General features: G+C 38.0%; 2 protein-coding genes across 2 annotated transcripts; both read right to left on the minus strand.

Annotated features, from left to right (window-relative positions):
• Positions 1-244: 244 nt before the first annotated feature.
• cdk5 (cyclin-dependent kinase 5) lies at positions 245-6,938 on the minus strand. Its single transcript, XM_044030197.1, has 12 exons — positions 6,758-6,938; positions 6,365-6,453; positions 6,209-6,276; positions 5,501-5,561; positions 5,367-5,423; positions 5,155-5,250; positions 4,924-4,998; positions 4,024-4,120; positions 3,464-3,533; positions 3,235-3,295; positions 3,061-3,141; positions 245-2,560 (listed from the first exon to the last, which is right to left on the minus strand). Exons 1-12 carry the CDS (start codon positions 6,792-6,794, stop codon positions 2,474-2,476), a joined length of 879 nt encoding a protein of 292 aa, XP_043886132.1. The 5' UTR covers positions 6,795-6,938; the 3' UTR covers positions 245-2,473.
• A 465-nt stretch (positions 6,939-7,403) lies between these two features.
• Positions 7,404-12,393, minus strand: abcb8 (ATP-binding cassette, sub-family B (MDR/TAP), member 8). The gene is made up of 16 exons (XM_044023335.1): positions 12,169-12,393; positions 11,489-11,819; positions 11,258-11,413; positions 10,660-10,754; positions 10,448-10,553; positions 10,192-10,353; positions 9,898-9,983; positions 9,676-9,773; positions 9,481-9,586; positions 9,331-9,364; positions 9,111-9,247; positions 8,906-9,000; positions 8,687-8,820; positions 8,458-8,605; positions 8,104-8,354; positions 7,404-7,882 (listed from the first exon to the last, which is right to left on the minus strand). The coding sequence occupies exons 1-16, from the start codon at positions 12,270-12,272 to the stop codon at positions 7,799-7,801; spliced, it is 2,127 nt and encodes a 708-aa protein (XP_043879270.1). The 5' UTR covers positions 12,273-12,393; the 3' UTR covers positions 7,404-7,798.
• Positions 12,394-12,845: the final 452 nt, after the last annotated feature.

Raw genomic sequence — 12,845 nt, forward strand, 5'->3', positions numbered from 1 at the left:
ATGACTTCAGAAAATGTGTGCACGTTTTATGTTACGGCCAGCGTTTACTACACTGTCTCACAACAAGATTTATTTAGAAGATGTTCTGAAGCTTTTGGTCATCTCTCATAATCCTCCGTAGCAGATGACACTCATGGCTGTGATTAAAAACTCCAGAGCAGCTACTGAACGAACCTTGAGGAACAGATAACTTTGCCACACACACTGTGTCCAAGATCAAGAATAATCTCAAAGGCAAACAATGTGTATTCATGTCAACTTTACTGAACGTGGAGATTTCAGGAAATGACTGAAATACACAAAAAGGAGTCAATTACAAAAAAAAAAAACATCTTGAGTTCTACCAACAAAAGCAAAAGTGCAATCACCACTCTTCATTTCAAATTGAAATTTAGGCTGTATGAAGTCACTCCACAGCAGTTCAAAAACGTCTCGACATCATGAGATAAATTAACACTGACAGCAGATGTTTTCAGATTATGACTTCAACATTATAGATCCTTTAAGAGGCTGTTAAAACACTACAGATGCATGAGTACTATTTTAAAAGCATCCAAATGGAGTTTTTGTGTCGGGTGAAGAAGCTGTGCTACATTTATCCAAATGCAAATAAAGAGCAGACATTCCATCATTAATAAATACATGCATCCATTATCTCGTCTTAAGTAAGCAAAACGACAATAAATCTGTTCCCTATGAACAAAGCTACTTCAAACAACTCATTAAGGAAGCTTGTGTGGAACAAGTTGCACTGTAATAGTCAATAATAGTCAAATAACACTGCAAGCTGTTGACCATGTTAGCATAGGATTGCACAAAGCAATCGTGAAGAGGACTATTACAAAAGCATAAAAAAAAAAAAAAGAGACATAACGACGATAAAGATGATGTCAAAAAATACAAATGTGTCACAAATGGCCCACTGGTCATTAACATATATTGGCCCATTTATTGATAGCCGACTGTAATCCCAGCTGTCAGTGTTCAACATAATAATATCAATGACTTCACGATTTTAAATAAAAACCGTCATTTACAAAGTGCACAAAAAAAAATACAAAATGAGAAATTAATAAGAATAATAATTATAAATTAGCCTCACATGTGATTATACAATCTTGTAATAGTTAGTGGGACATTGTACTGTTGGTATGTGAAAGAGAAGCAACATAAGTGTGTTCTGGTTTTAAGATGAACATATGTGAATTCAAATAAATAACAAAGAAGTGTGTAACTTGACCCAAAAGGATGAAGACTTTGTTTGTTAGAACAGTTCCAATCAGTCCATTTTAAGTGTGAAAACCTGTGTCCAGGCAAAAATACAATTTACATCAGAAAAGGAAAATGTTTCCAGAGATAAATGAACAATAGATGAGTATTTTACTCTGGTGTTATTATTCCATAACATAAATTTTATCCATCAATGTACCAACAATTACATGTTTGTGACAAAGAAACTTCTATGAAACTGAAGACAATTAAAAACTGTAAATGCTCACCCAAGCCTCAAAAATGGTGTAACATTCACTCAAGCCTTTAGAAATGGAAAGAAAAATGCTAAAACTAGCACAGCTATTTATCATAACTTAAGTTTAAATAGTGACTTTTTCCAGCATTAGCTGCCCCCAGGAGCCTGAGGTCTCCACTAAAGCCAATATATGGATAAATACTAACAGAAAACACTTGTGTGTCACAGATTCATCAGTACCAGAGTATGTCGCGGACAGAAACAACTACAAAGGCCAAATCTAAGATAATTATAATTTAGAAAGTGTCTTAATAGTAAAATATCCCAGGCAGAACACATACACTGTGTCTTGGGCAAAATTCTGTAGTAACCAATCCTCATCAAACGTGCTCTTTAATTAAATTTGTCTGATATATTCTTTTTTTTTTTAACTCTTGAAATATCAATAGTGGAAATTCCATCACTCATCAGGCTACAGTTTGCTACAGTGTTAGTGAAAGGACACAGGCCACCAAGAACAGAAACCAGTATACTGTAATAAAAAAGGCTGTTTGCGTGCGTCACTGATGCAGTTTGTGCTACCTGTTGGAATTTGAACCTCCGATCACCAAAGATCTTTTGTTCATTTCATGGTCAGCTAAAGTCAAATAATCACCACATGCCAAGTTGATTCTCTTGGACAAGAGAGGCTTCTTGTTCTTCAGCATCACCTCTGCAGGTGGAAAAGTTACTTGACGTAACACGCAGCACTTCCTCCTGTAACAGCGCTAATTAACTAGGAGGCGTACAGTATATGTACCATATATATATATATATAATTGGCTTTCAACTTACAAGAAATGAAACCCTTGCAGATCCACAGGGACTTTGTGACACACAGAGGCACAGCTGAATTAATTGTAGGGGAGTGTTTGGAAACTGATGAGCGACTGAACGGCATGAAACCAACAGAGCAAAGGATGATTGATTCTGGCGGCTGAGCTTCACCGAGCAGCAACGTGGCATTTACGGTGGGCAGAAATCAGCAAAGTATGGGTGCTGCAAGGCTTCCTCTGCAGAGATCCTCTGCACAGGATTACATTTCAACAGGTTCTGGGTGAGAGGAGAGGAGAAATTTTAATGAAAGCGAGCAGAGATCAGATTTCTTGCAAGCAAAGAAACCTGGTGTTGCATACTGGCAACGCAACTGAGTCAGGAATGTAGCTGCTACGTCCACAAATATGACAAAAAGAAAAAGAGAAAAAGAAATGGGTCTTAGGGTAAGTTCACACATAGATGTGGCTTTCCTCAAACTTATTCTGTCCACAAGTTACCAAAAATATCTTTGTCCACATGAAATCACCCCCAAAAAACCCTGTTTTTAGGGAGCAAACTGAACAACCTTGTTGGTCAATCAGAAGGGAGAGGGGGAGGAAACATCACTACCTCGTGTTAAATGTCTAGTTAAAAGTTGGCCTTTCACAACTTGCGTCATGTAGATGAACACGATGAAGTCACGACACACAAATACCCTCATGTGTGAAGTGTGGACTGGGCTTTAGTATTCTATCCTAATGTATTTAAAGTAAGGCATGTTGAAAAGGTGAAAATACCTGGAGTAGATCCCGTCCTGTGCTACTTAGTTTAGGGACCACATTCACCAGTGAGGTGGTGGCTGGATACATGGGGTATGGCTGCAGGTAGAAAAGGAGACAATACAAGAAATTTCAGTTTGAGAATTCAGTAAAAAAATATAAAAATAAGCTAAGGGAACATTAATAATTTACCTTGTAATCAGGAAGTTTGGTCATTGTTTGCCACTGTTCTTCAGTCGGTGTCCCCAACAATGTTCCAAGTAGTTAAAGAAACAACTTCATAAATAATTGATCACAAAACAGATCATTGCCCGTGCACAAACACTTGTGGTAGCAGAGACCCACACACTAAATGTTACTGTATATAATCAGGAGTATCATCATGTCAATACAAACTATGATCACCCAAAAAAAAAGATATCTGAAGATTCTTTTCAACTGGTCGTCCACATCATTCCCAGGGAATAAAGGCCTTCCAGCATTAGCCAGCTCTGAATCACACAAAATAAAGAATGTAAGGATAAAACTGAATAGTGAACCAGGAGGAAAGTAATGTGAGTGGTCCTCATCAGCTCCACTACACTTATACATTTATACTGACATATATATACACATATATACTGTTTTAAAAACTTAAACAGGATCCAAAGATTTCCCCTGAAACACTAAAGCATTAGCTGCAGAGAAGTCATCATTCTGAATTACTATTATGTCTATCTGCTATTATAAATATTACACTGAGCCCTTTCTTAGTCTGGTGCCTTGTTGTTCTGGCATTTACTCAAATGTCCACTGAAACCTCTTTGCCATGCCATTATCTAAAATGCAACAAACTTAAATGTCACAATATCCATTTTTATTATTACTACAAATGTTTTGGTAGACACTTTAGCAAAGAAAAGAACAATAAAGAGACACAAGAATAGAGTGACAACTCATATCCTCACTAGCATCAAATCACAATCAACAACAAAAACCAACCTGCAAATATGCATCCAGCTGACCACATGTCAATTGAGGTAGAATAAAGTTTGGCACCAAACAGCACATCTGGAGGCCGGTACCACAAGGTCACCACCTAACAAACAAATGACACAGCACAGTAATAATTAAGTGGACACAGAGGCGTGATATTAAGTCAACACATTTTTCAGTGCATGCTTTGATTCTGCTTGCATCAGTACACTCATATTGTCAAAAGGTAGTAGGAGTCTGACTATAATACATTCTTTAGTACAGACTGAACCTTTAACATGACCTTCTTTCAAATCCGCAACACTTAAAACGTTTCCCCCTCTGGGTCTTGTGTTTGTTTTATTTTCAGATCGTTAGTGTCACCACAGGTCAACTGTTCTCCAAAATGAGACTGGCTCACTGAGCCCTCAGGTCAGCCAACCAAAAAATAAATTCTATTCAAGTCCTGCCCATCATTTCTCTGATAACAGCAACAACACAAAAGCAGCCAGCACTCAAACCACATGTATGTTACTCTGTAAGAATGAAATGGCGGCAAGAAATTTAACAACCAATAAAACCAGTTAGAGCTGAAACAATTACTAATCAATTAATAGGTTTGAAGCTCCATATAATAAAGGAATCATTCAAAGTGAATCATTTTGTGGACAAAACAAAACATTTGCAAACCTCATAATTTCCAGGTTTGACAAACACTGATCAAGTTTTCTGACATTTTATGGATCAAACGTTTACTCAGTGAATCGGGAAAATAATCAATAGATTAATCCATTATAAAAATAATCATGAGTAAACAGAATTTAAATGCCTTGGCTCAATTTATCATAGAATGTGTCAAAGGGTATCCTATGCAATATCACACAAGGTAGAGATTTAAACCTGCTTTGTTTATGTTACACAACTGACCTCTGCTGAGTAACACCTCACAGGAATACCAAAGGCTCGAGCCAACCCAAAGTCAGCAAGCTTCAGCTCCCCATTCTGAAAAGAGAAAGGAGAAAACAAGTTAGCAGCTGACAGCAACACTTAGTCATAAACTACAGTCACAGTGCATCAGAGTAAGCCATAAAGAGTGAAACAATGAACACATTTTTAACCAGTCTTCAAGTCCAAGTCCAATTGCACCTAATAACTCACTCTGTTGATGAGGAGATTCTGTGGCTTCAGATCTCTATGAAGAACATTTCGACTGTGACAGAAAGCAAGGCCTTTCAGCAGCTGGTACATGAATGACTGCAAAGTAAAAGCAAGTATAGAAAAAAACAAAACAATATTTAAGAGACTTAAGTGTTTTGTGCTGATCCAAGTTTAACTCCATTTTTAGATCATCCAGGATGTTGGTATTTTACCTTCACAGTTTCTGGGTCCAGATCCCCATTGCAGCTGTCAAAATACTTCTTCAAATCCTGAAATTGTTAAGAGACACACGTTAGCTTCTGGAGACACACGATCGAGAACATACTGCAGGTTTCGGATGACTCACCTGATCACAATATTCAAAAACCAATGTTAACTTCTTGTCACTGTGCAAAACATCATGTAGTCTGAAAGAGACAGAACAGTTTTACATTGACATTTGTTGATATCTGGGTTGAATGCATCCATCTGAAAATAGTGAAAATTCCATCCTCATTCCTGATTAAAATGACTGTTTATGAAATTACTGCAACAGTAAAAATATGCTTCAGTAATTCTTCTCTCAACTTCTCTTAAATGTTATTAGGGGGATCCTTCTGTCTGTATTCTAGTCTCATTCTAGTTTGTATCCAGCTACTCTAGAAATACATTACAGATATTTGAAATTCAATTATCTCGAGGTAAAATGAAGATTTCACCGGCATTCGTCCTATTCACAATTCTTATTTTAGATACATATACAAGTTAAATTTGACTAATCTTAAATGCAGATTATGTTAAACTTGAATTGTTGCTAGTCAAAGATTATGCTGTAGATATCTCAAACTGTGTGTTCATAGATATCTCTAATAAAAATTATTAATTATCATTATCGAAATAAAAGTGGAGCTATCTAACTTTCACTTAACATAGATAAAACTGAACTGCAGGTATCTCTGCAACTTTAGCCAATAAACATGTAATTATGAAAATCATGTCGTTGATGTTTATAAAGATTCCATAGTAACATGTAATAACGAGTTGAACTCAGTCTGAGTGGAGGTCTGTCACTGACCTGACAATGTTTTTATGTTTTAGCTCCTTCAGAAGGCAGATTTCTCTCAGAGCAGAGCTGGGCACCCCCTGCAACAAATGACAACCTCTGCAATTAGCACTAGCCTATGCTAAACACAACTTGCATGGAATGAAATATTATATTCTGGCGACATACCTCATCGTCATCGTCCAGCCTCACCCTTTTCAAAGCCACTATTTCGTGGGTTTCTCTGTTTTTAGCCTTAAAAACTGTGCCATATGTGCCTACGGGTGAGAAAAGGACGAGTTAAATCCCATTCAGTCTTCACATTAGCTTAGCTCATTTAGCAGGTGTTCATATCGTAAACGTTTGCGTCCCTAAATCTTCGGGCAAACAATTTTACTTACACAATCAAGTGTTAATAAAATTGTCGCTGTGTACATGGGTGTGTGGGATGTTATTTGACAGATACAGAGCTTTCAGTTTAGCTATCGTTAGCTTATCCCACAACTACATGAAAGCTAAGTTAGCAAACCCGGCTAGCTAATGTTAACTTCTTTTTTTTTCCAAAAGGCGCATGTAACTTACCCTCCCCGATTTTTTCCAGTTTTTCATATTTCTGCATATTTGACCAGATAAGCCAGCCTTGGGCCAGCCACCAAATTAACGACTAAATAAATGCCCCAGACTGGGGTTGATAATGTCCTGATAGCTAGCGTTAGCTTGATGCTACACTTGGCAGCTTCTGAAGATCTGCAGCAGGTTTGTGTTATTGTCATCTAGAGGCCAAAAAAGGAACTGCAACATTCTTGTAATCCCACTGAAGGTTTCAGTAATAAAAGATAGTACATTTGATCATTTGTAACCTAGTCTTAGACTGTAAATGTATTATATTGCTGTTAGATAAATGCTTTAAACATATTACTCACATGGTTCTTTGGCTAACTAATTCATTAAATATGAATGAATGAGGTTACTAGGGAAATGTGACAGTGAATTAGACCTCTGAATTTAACCCATCCTTATTACACACTGGTAGTGAAAACACATAAGCCAGGCATAGGGCAGGAGCAGTGGGTTATCTGCACAGTTATCTGCGCCCAGGGAGAAATGGGGGTTTGGGTGCCTTCAGGGGCACCCCAGCCCTTGAACTGTCCCCTCTCCTCTTGGTCATGGGCCAACACTTTGTACAAAACTCTGTGTCAGTACACATGCTGCACAGACAAAGGCTGGATGAAGTTAATATATTTATTTACATTTGAATGTGACTTTAACTGGATGATAACCAACAGAAAACATACTGTCCAAAGCATGCATGCTTCATTATACAGGTTTTAAGTATTTAACCTTTTCAACTATGTATTTGGATGAAAACAGTAACATCCTCTGGATTCTTAGTCATATAAAGGAAAATAAATACAGTAGAGCAATCAAAACAGATTTTAATGTTTTTTCTATACATAACAGTTTCTTATTCTATACAGAACAAAAGAAAACAGCGTTACGACTGTACATTAGGGATGTTTGTAGTTATTGTCATTGTCACATGAAGATGGTAGATTTAAAATTGTATACAATTCATCATGTTTCAGCAAGGCTCATTGCACATTAACTCCAATATTTCAGAGTTCATTTCTGCCCCTCAGCTCTTTGCCTGCGGATCAGATCAGAATAAAGTCCTCCTTTGCTCAGCAGTTCCAGGTGAGTACCAGCCTTAAAAGAAAAGAGGGCAGATATAATTAAAGACTATATAACACAGTAAAATGAGAAGCATCCAATACATCTCTAGGAATTACTGACAAATAAAAGCAGTCAATCATCCAACCCTACAGTGCTTCTTTGAATTTAAAAGGTTGTCTAATAAATTAGCCAAGGCATTTAATAGCAGATTAAAGCACCTCTATTTTTTGTGTACTTTCACTCAACTACCTCACCTCCACAATGCGGCCATTGCTCATTACACAGATGAGGTCAGCCCCTTGAATGGTGCTCAGCCGGTGGGCGATGATGAGCACAGTGCGACCTCTTGTGGCCTTGTCCAAGGCCTCCTGCACCACCCGCTCAGATTCTGCATCCAAGGCACTGGTGGCTTCATCCAGCACCAGGATGCTGGGGTTCTTGATCAGGGCACGAGCGATAGCAACGCGCTGTTTCTGGCCACCTGATAGGGTCACTCCTCGCTCACCTGAGTTAAAAAAAAAAAAAGGATAAACAAAATAAGTAGTGCTTAGTAGTTACATGTCCCAGAGTCTCTTAACAGTTTTAAAAGCTTAAATGAAAACACTTACCAACCACAGTGTTATAGCCGTCTGGGAAACTGGTAATGAAGCGGTGAGCATTGGCTTGCTTCGCTGCATTAATGACCTCAGCGTCTGTAGCCTCAGGCTTCCCGAAGCGAATGTTCTCCATGATAGATGACCCGAACAACACTGGCTCCTGAGTATTGAAAGACACAGTACAGAGACAATTGAGTTGCTGAAAATGTTGCTATTAAATCTATCCTGATTTAATCTTTACCTGATTGATAAATCCAATGACTTGACCCCTGAGCCAGGTCAGGTCAAGTGTTCGAATGTCAAGTCCATCCAGCATGACTACACCGCTGGTTGGGTCATAGAAACGCTCCAGCAATGAAGCCACAGTGGACTTCCCTAAAAAACAATGGATTAATAACTTAACGCTAAGCATAATTTTTTACATGCCACACTTCTACAACTAGAATCTAGAATAAATTACCTCCTCCAGATTCTCCAACAATGGCAACAGTTTTACATGGAGGCAACGTTAAGTTGAACTTATTCAGAATCTGATGGCCAGGTCTTGTTGGATAACTGTAAATATACAGTCAATCAATAAATATTACCATCTGATGTTAATACACAGATAATGTCTACACTTGTCTTGAAATTGTATTTGTTTTAAATTGAGATGAGGCTCCAACCTGAATGAAATGTCCATGAAGTCCACTCTTCCTGTCAGAGAATGGTATGGGATTCGTCCGCCCCCAGCAAGTGTGATCGTTGGCTTCAGAACAAGGTATTCAAAAACTCTGGCACCAGCACTGGTTCCTCTCACCATCTGTAGCAATATAATATGATTCTACATCATAAATGTGTGTCATTCAGATAACACATACTCTACATATGTACAGAATTCTTCACCTGTCCAAAAAGGATAGAGATACTGGCCATTGACCTAAACAGAGAGACATTACATATGTTACACACCAACACCAGCTACATTTAAGCAAATATGTTCAATATGTAATGATAATACAGATCAGTTGTTGAGAAGCAGCATTTGTGTTTTACCTCTGAACGGTCTGAGAAGCGACCAGAAAGGACATGAGGTCTCCAGGAGACATTTCATTTTGAGAAATTAAGCTCCCTCCAGCAAAAATTGTTCCCAGTACAATGCCTGTATCATTGACAAACATTGATTTTTTTTAATGTAATTTCTGCTTATCAATGTGTTAATCAATTAATATTAGGAACCAACACACTCACAATTCAGGGCAATATTTGACAGTCCCTGGAAAACTGCTATTCCAGTACCAAGATTTTCATTCATTTCACTTGATTTGTCCACTTCATATGCAAATGATCTGGAAGAAAACATTGGAAAAATTACATTAAATTAAAAAAATATGATCCAACAAATTTGATACACAGTATATTGTGGCTCTACAGCTCTAGGCTATGAGCAGATCCAATTGTGCTCTCACTTACCGGAGTTCTCGCTCCTCCATGGCAAATGCTTTCACTGTCCGCACATTGCCAAGGGCCTCATCTGCCACTCCTGTTGCTTTTGCCACCTTGAATTTCACACAATAAAAATCAGCCAGACTTGAAATTAACTTATTTTACAAACAGTGAAATAATAAAGATTAAGATCAATGTTAAGATAGCAAGCTTTAAGTGAATTGATCTTTCAGCTTTCAGTTTTTAGATTTGCAGCTCAAGACAAGGTGGAACTTAAACTTAAGACACTGTGCTGTGCAGTCCATCCCCATCTAATCTTACCTGCTCCTGAGCCAAACGGGAGAGCTTGCGCAGGAATGATCCAATCAGAGCCCCAGCTCCCACCAGACAGGGAAGGACAATGACAGTCAAACCTGTGAGTTTGGGGGACAAGACATATAGAGACACAAAACATCCAACTGTCTGTGTCACACTCCGCAGACCCTGCAAATATGCAAGAATAGTAAATTAGTAACACTAATATATACTGCAGTTTATGTAGAACTGATCATTTTACAACAACATTTACACATTATACCTGAGAAATGACCAATTTAAAAGATGACTTGAACTCTTGAATATCAGCAGTCAAACGATTCACAAGCTGACCAGTTTTATTGGCATCAAAGAAAGCCACATCTTGCCTGTGATAAAAAAGAAGAACAATGGTTATTTTTTTGTGTTGCAGATGTGGTCTGTCAAAAAGCAGTACACATAATGTGTCTGATCTTGGAATTTTGTAATGGGTACCTCAGTAAGGAAGCAAAAAGAGTCTTCCTCATATCTGCTGCCACTCTCTCCCCCACCTGGGAGAGCAGAATGATGTAGCCAGTCGTCAGCAGGCCCTACACAGTGGAAGTGATTAATGAACAGCACAAAAGGTCTTTTTTCGGGAAAATAGCTGTGACATTCCTGCACATTTCTCTGAATGAAAGTGAGTGAATCCAAGCTTGCAAATGTGTGAGGGAACTAAATAGAAAACATTATTAAACAATCACTAAAAGCCACTTAAATGTGTAAAAATGTTAAATGTATTAACAAAAGGAAGTTATTTTCTAGGTGTTGCTTTTATTACATTCACCCATTGCATTTCTTCTTAGTTCATTTACAGCAACTTAATATACAGCTATCAAAATAAACTGCAATCGCATATTTTAAAATGCTACATGTAGCCCAAGAAAAAATAAATAGGCAGTCATACTAACATCAAAAAGTGTCAATACTACACATGTTTACAGCTGCGTCATTCTTACAGCATACTTGGCCCAACTTAGATTACGTGTCTTTGACTGTTGTTGAAGTGCCGGTATATTATGTTGTGCTACAATGTCACATTTTCTGTACTTACTTGGGCACCATACAGTGCAAGCAGTTTCAGGGCAGGACCTTGAATCTCATGGACAAAAGTCCCAGTATGTTCTCTCAGGTAACGTGCTACAACATTAACCAGATCCCCGAGCATCAAGGGGATTTGAATATTCAAGATTGCTGCACCAAAAGCAAGCTACAAAGAAAAAAACATTTGTTTAGTTATATATGAACACTTATGTTACATTTGATTGAACTGGTAAGAGCTCACCACAACAGCTCCAATGAGAGCAAAGAGGTGAGGCTTGACAAACTCCCACAGGATATGCCATTTGAACTCAGGTGCAGGTTTTGTGGATACAACATCCACCAGGTTATTGTTATTTACATCTTCCTCACAATGTGCTACATGGCAAAACAGCCGAGCAGAGACAGTGAGTACCGCTGGTCCCAAGATGAACTTCAGAGCCACTCCTGGTTGTTTGGATGTGCGGCTGGCAGACTGACGGACAGCTATCTGAGTAAGGCCCCAAATACGACTGACAGCATTTCCAGGCTGTCGTGAAAAACTGTATCCTGTAGATCCTGGAGATACATACCACCTGGACATGACAAAGAATGTACAATATGACATTCAATATCGGTAATCAATGAGTTTACAAGACTACATTAGAGTTCTTAAAATATTACTTTTCTTTTCATTAAAGGAAGTTTTTAAATTGTATGTCACATAAAATAAATCACTCAGATTAGCGATTAAGCTAGTGTATGAACATACTATTATGAGTAGTGGCTAATTGGTTAATCATGTTGCAGTTTAAACTCAAGTATGGAAACAAAACACAACACAAACCTATGTACTGTCTGGTAAATCATAAAAGGCTAAATTTATTCTGAAGAGTTTGTTAAATAACGATCAGCTGTCATTCATGTGGCAACCGGTCACCTTACCGTGACAGTTTCCAAATGTCTGCTGTTTTACTACATCGCGGGTATAGAGACAATGACCGCACTGGAGCAGCAATGCTTGCTTTACTACAAATGATCTGAAACATGTTTGATGTTTATTTCAGAGAGAAAACGAGCTCATTAGGTCAAATAATCGTTAAGCTCCGAGGTAATCCACCGTAAACCAGTGGGCTGACATGTTGACTCTATCCCAGAATGCATTGCTGCGCCTGTACAGTGGAGCACCTCATGTTTACTGGGATGTTTGGTTTATGACAGTGTCTTGATTTCACTACAGGAATTATGTTTAAGTTTAAGTGATACGTTAAATATCAGATTACTTTTGAAACGAGACGCGACAAAAAAATAGGACTCCACTTTGTTCTGGAGAACTACAAACCTTGACCGGAAATGAAATCATATTACGCCACGTTCACGTACCAATCCGTAAAATCGTAATTTCTACCAACCCAATGAGAAATACGTTCACATCAACCTGTGTGTTACTGTGTCTGATATATCGGAAATATCTAGTTATATATCACACCACGTGGTGACAATAACATTGTGCATTAAATCAATTCAATCATAGAAATTGTTTTGGCCTAACATTCTACAACAGCTAGAACTATTTCTAGTATCACGGCATACAAAAGGACACACAATACACAGAATGAATA

The sequence above is a fragment of the Solea senegalensis genome, linkage group LG1 (genome assembly GCF_019176455.1).
Source record: "Solea senegalensis isolate Sse05_10M linkage group LG1, IFAPA_SoseM_1, whole genome shotgun sequence".
Lineage (NCBI taxonomy): Eukaryota > Metazoa > Chordata > Actinopteri > Pleuronectiformes > Soleidae > Solea > Solea senegalensis.

Bases quoted from the DNA above. Each gene is read 5' to 3' on its own strand.
- cdk5 (XM_044030197.1), bottom strand. From the start codon at position 6,794: ATGCAGAAATATGAAAAACTGGAAAAAATCGGGGAGG. The intron at 5,562-6,208 runs GTCAGTGACAGA...TGTCTCTTTCAG, and splicing joins AAACATAAAAACATTGTCAG to ACTACATGATGTTTTGCACA. The intron at 5,251-5,366 runs GTAAAATACCAA...TTTACTTTGCAG, and splicing joins TGGACCCAGAAACTGTGAAG to TCATTCATGTACCAGCTGCT.
- abcb8 (XM_044023335.1), bottom strand. From the start codon at position 12,272: ATGTTTCAGATCATTTGTAGTAAAGCAAGCATTGCTGCTCCAGTGCGG. The intron at 9,587-9,675 runs GTGAGTGTGTTG...TCAATGATACAG, and splicing joins GTCAAATATTGCCCTGAATT to GCATTGTACTGGGAACAATT. The intron at 7,883-8,103 runs GTGAGGTAGTTG...TTTTCTTTTAAG, and splicing joins GCAATGGCCGCATTGTGGAG to GCTGGTACTCACCTGGAACT.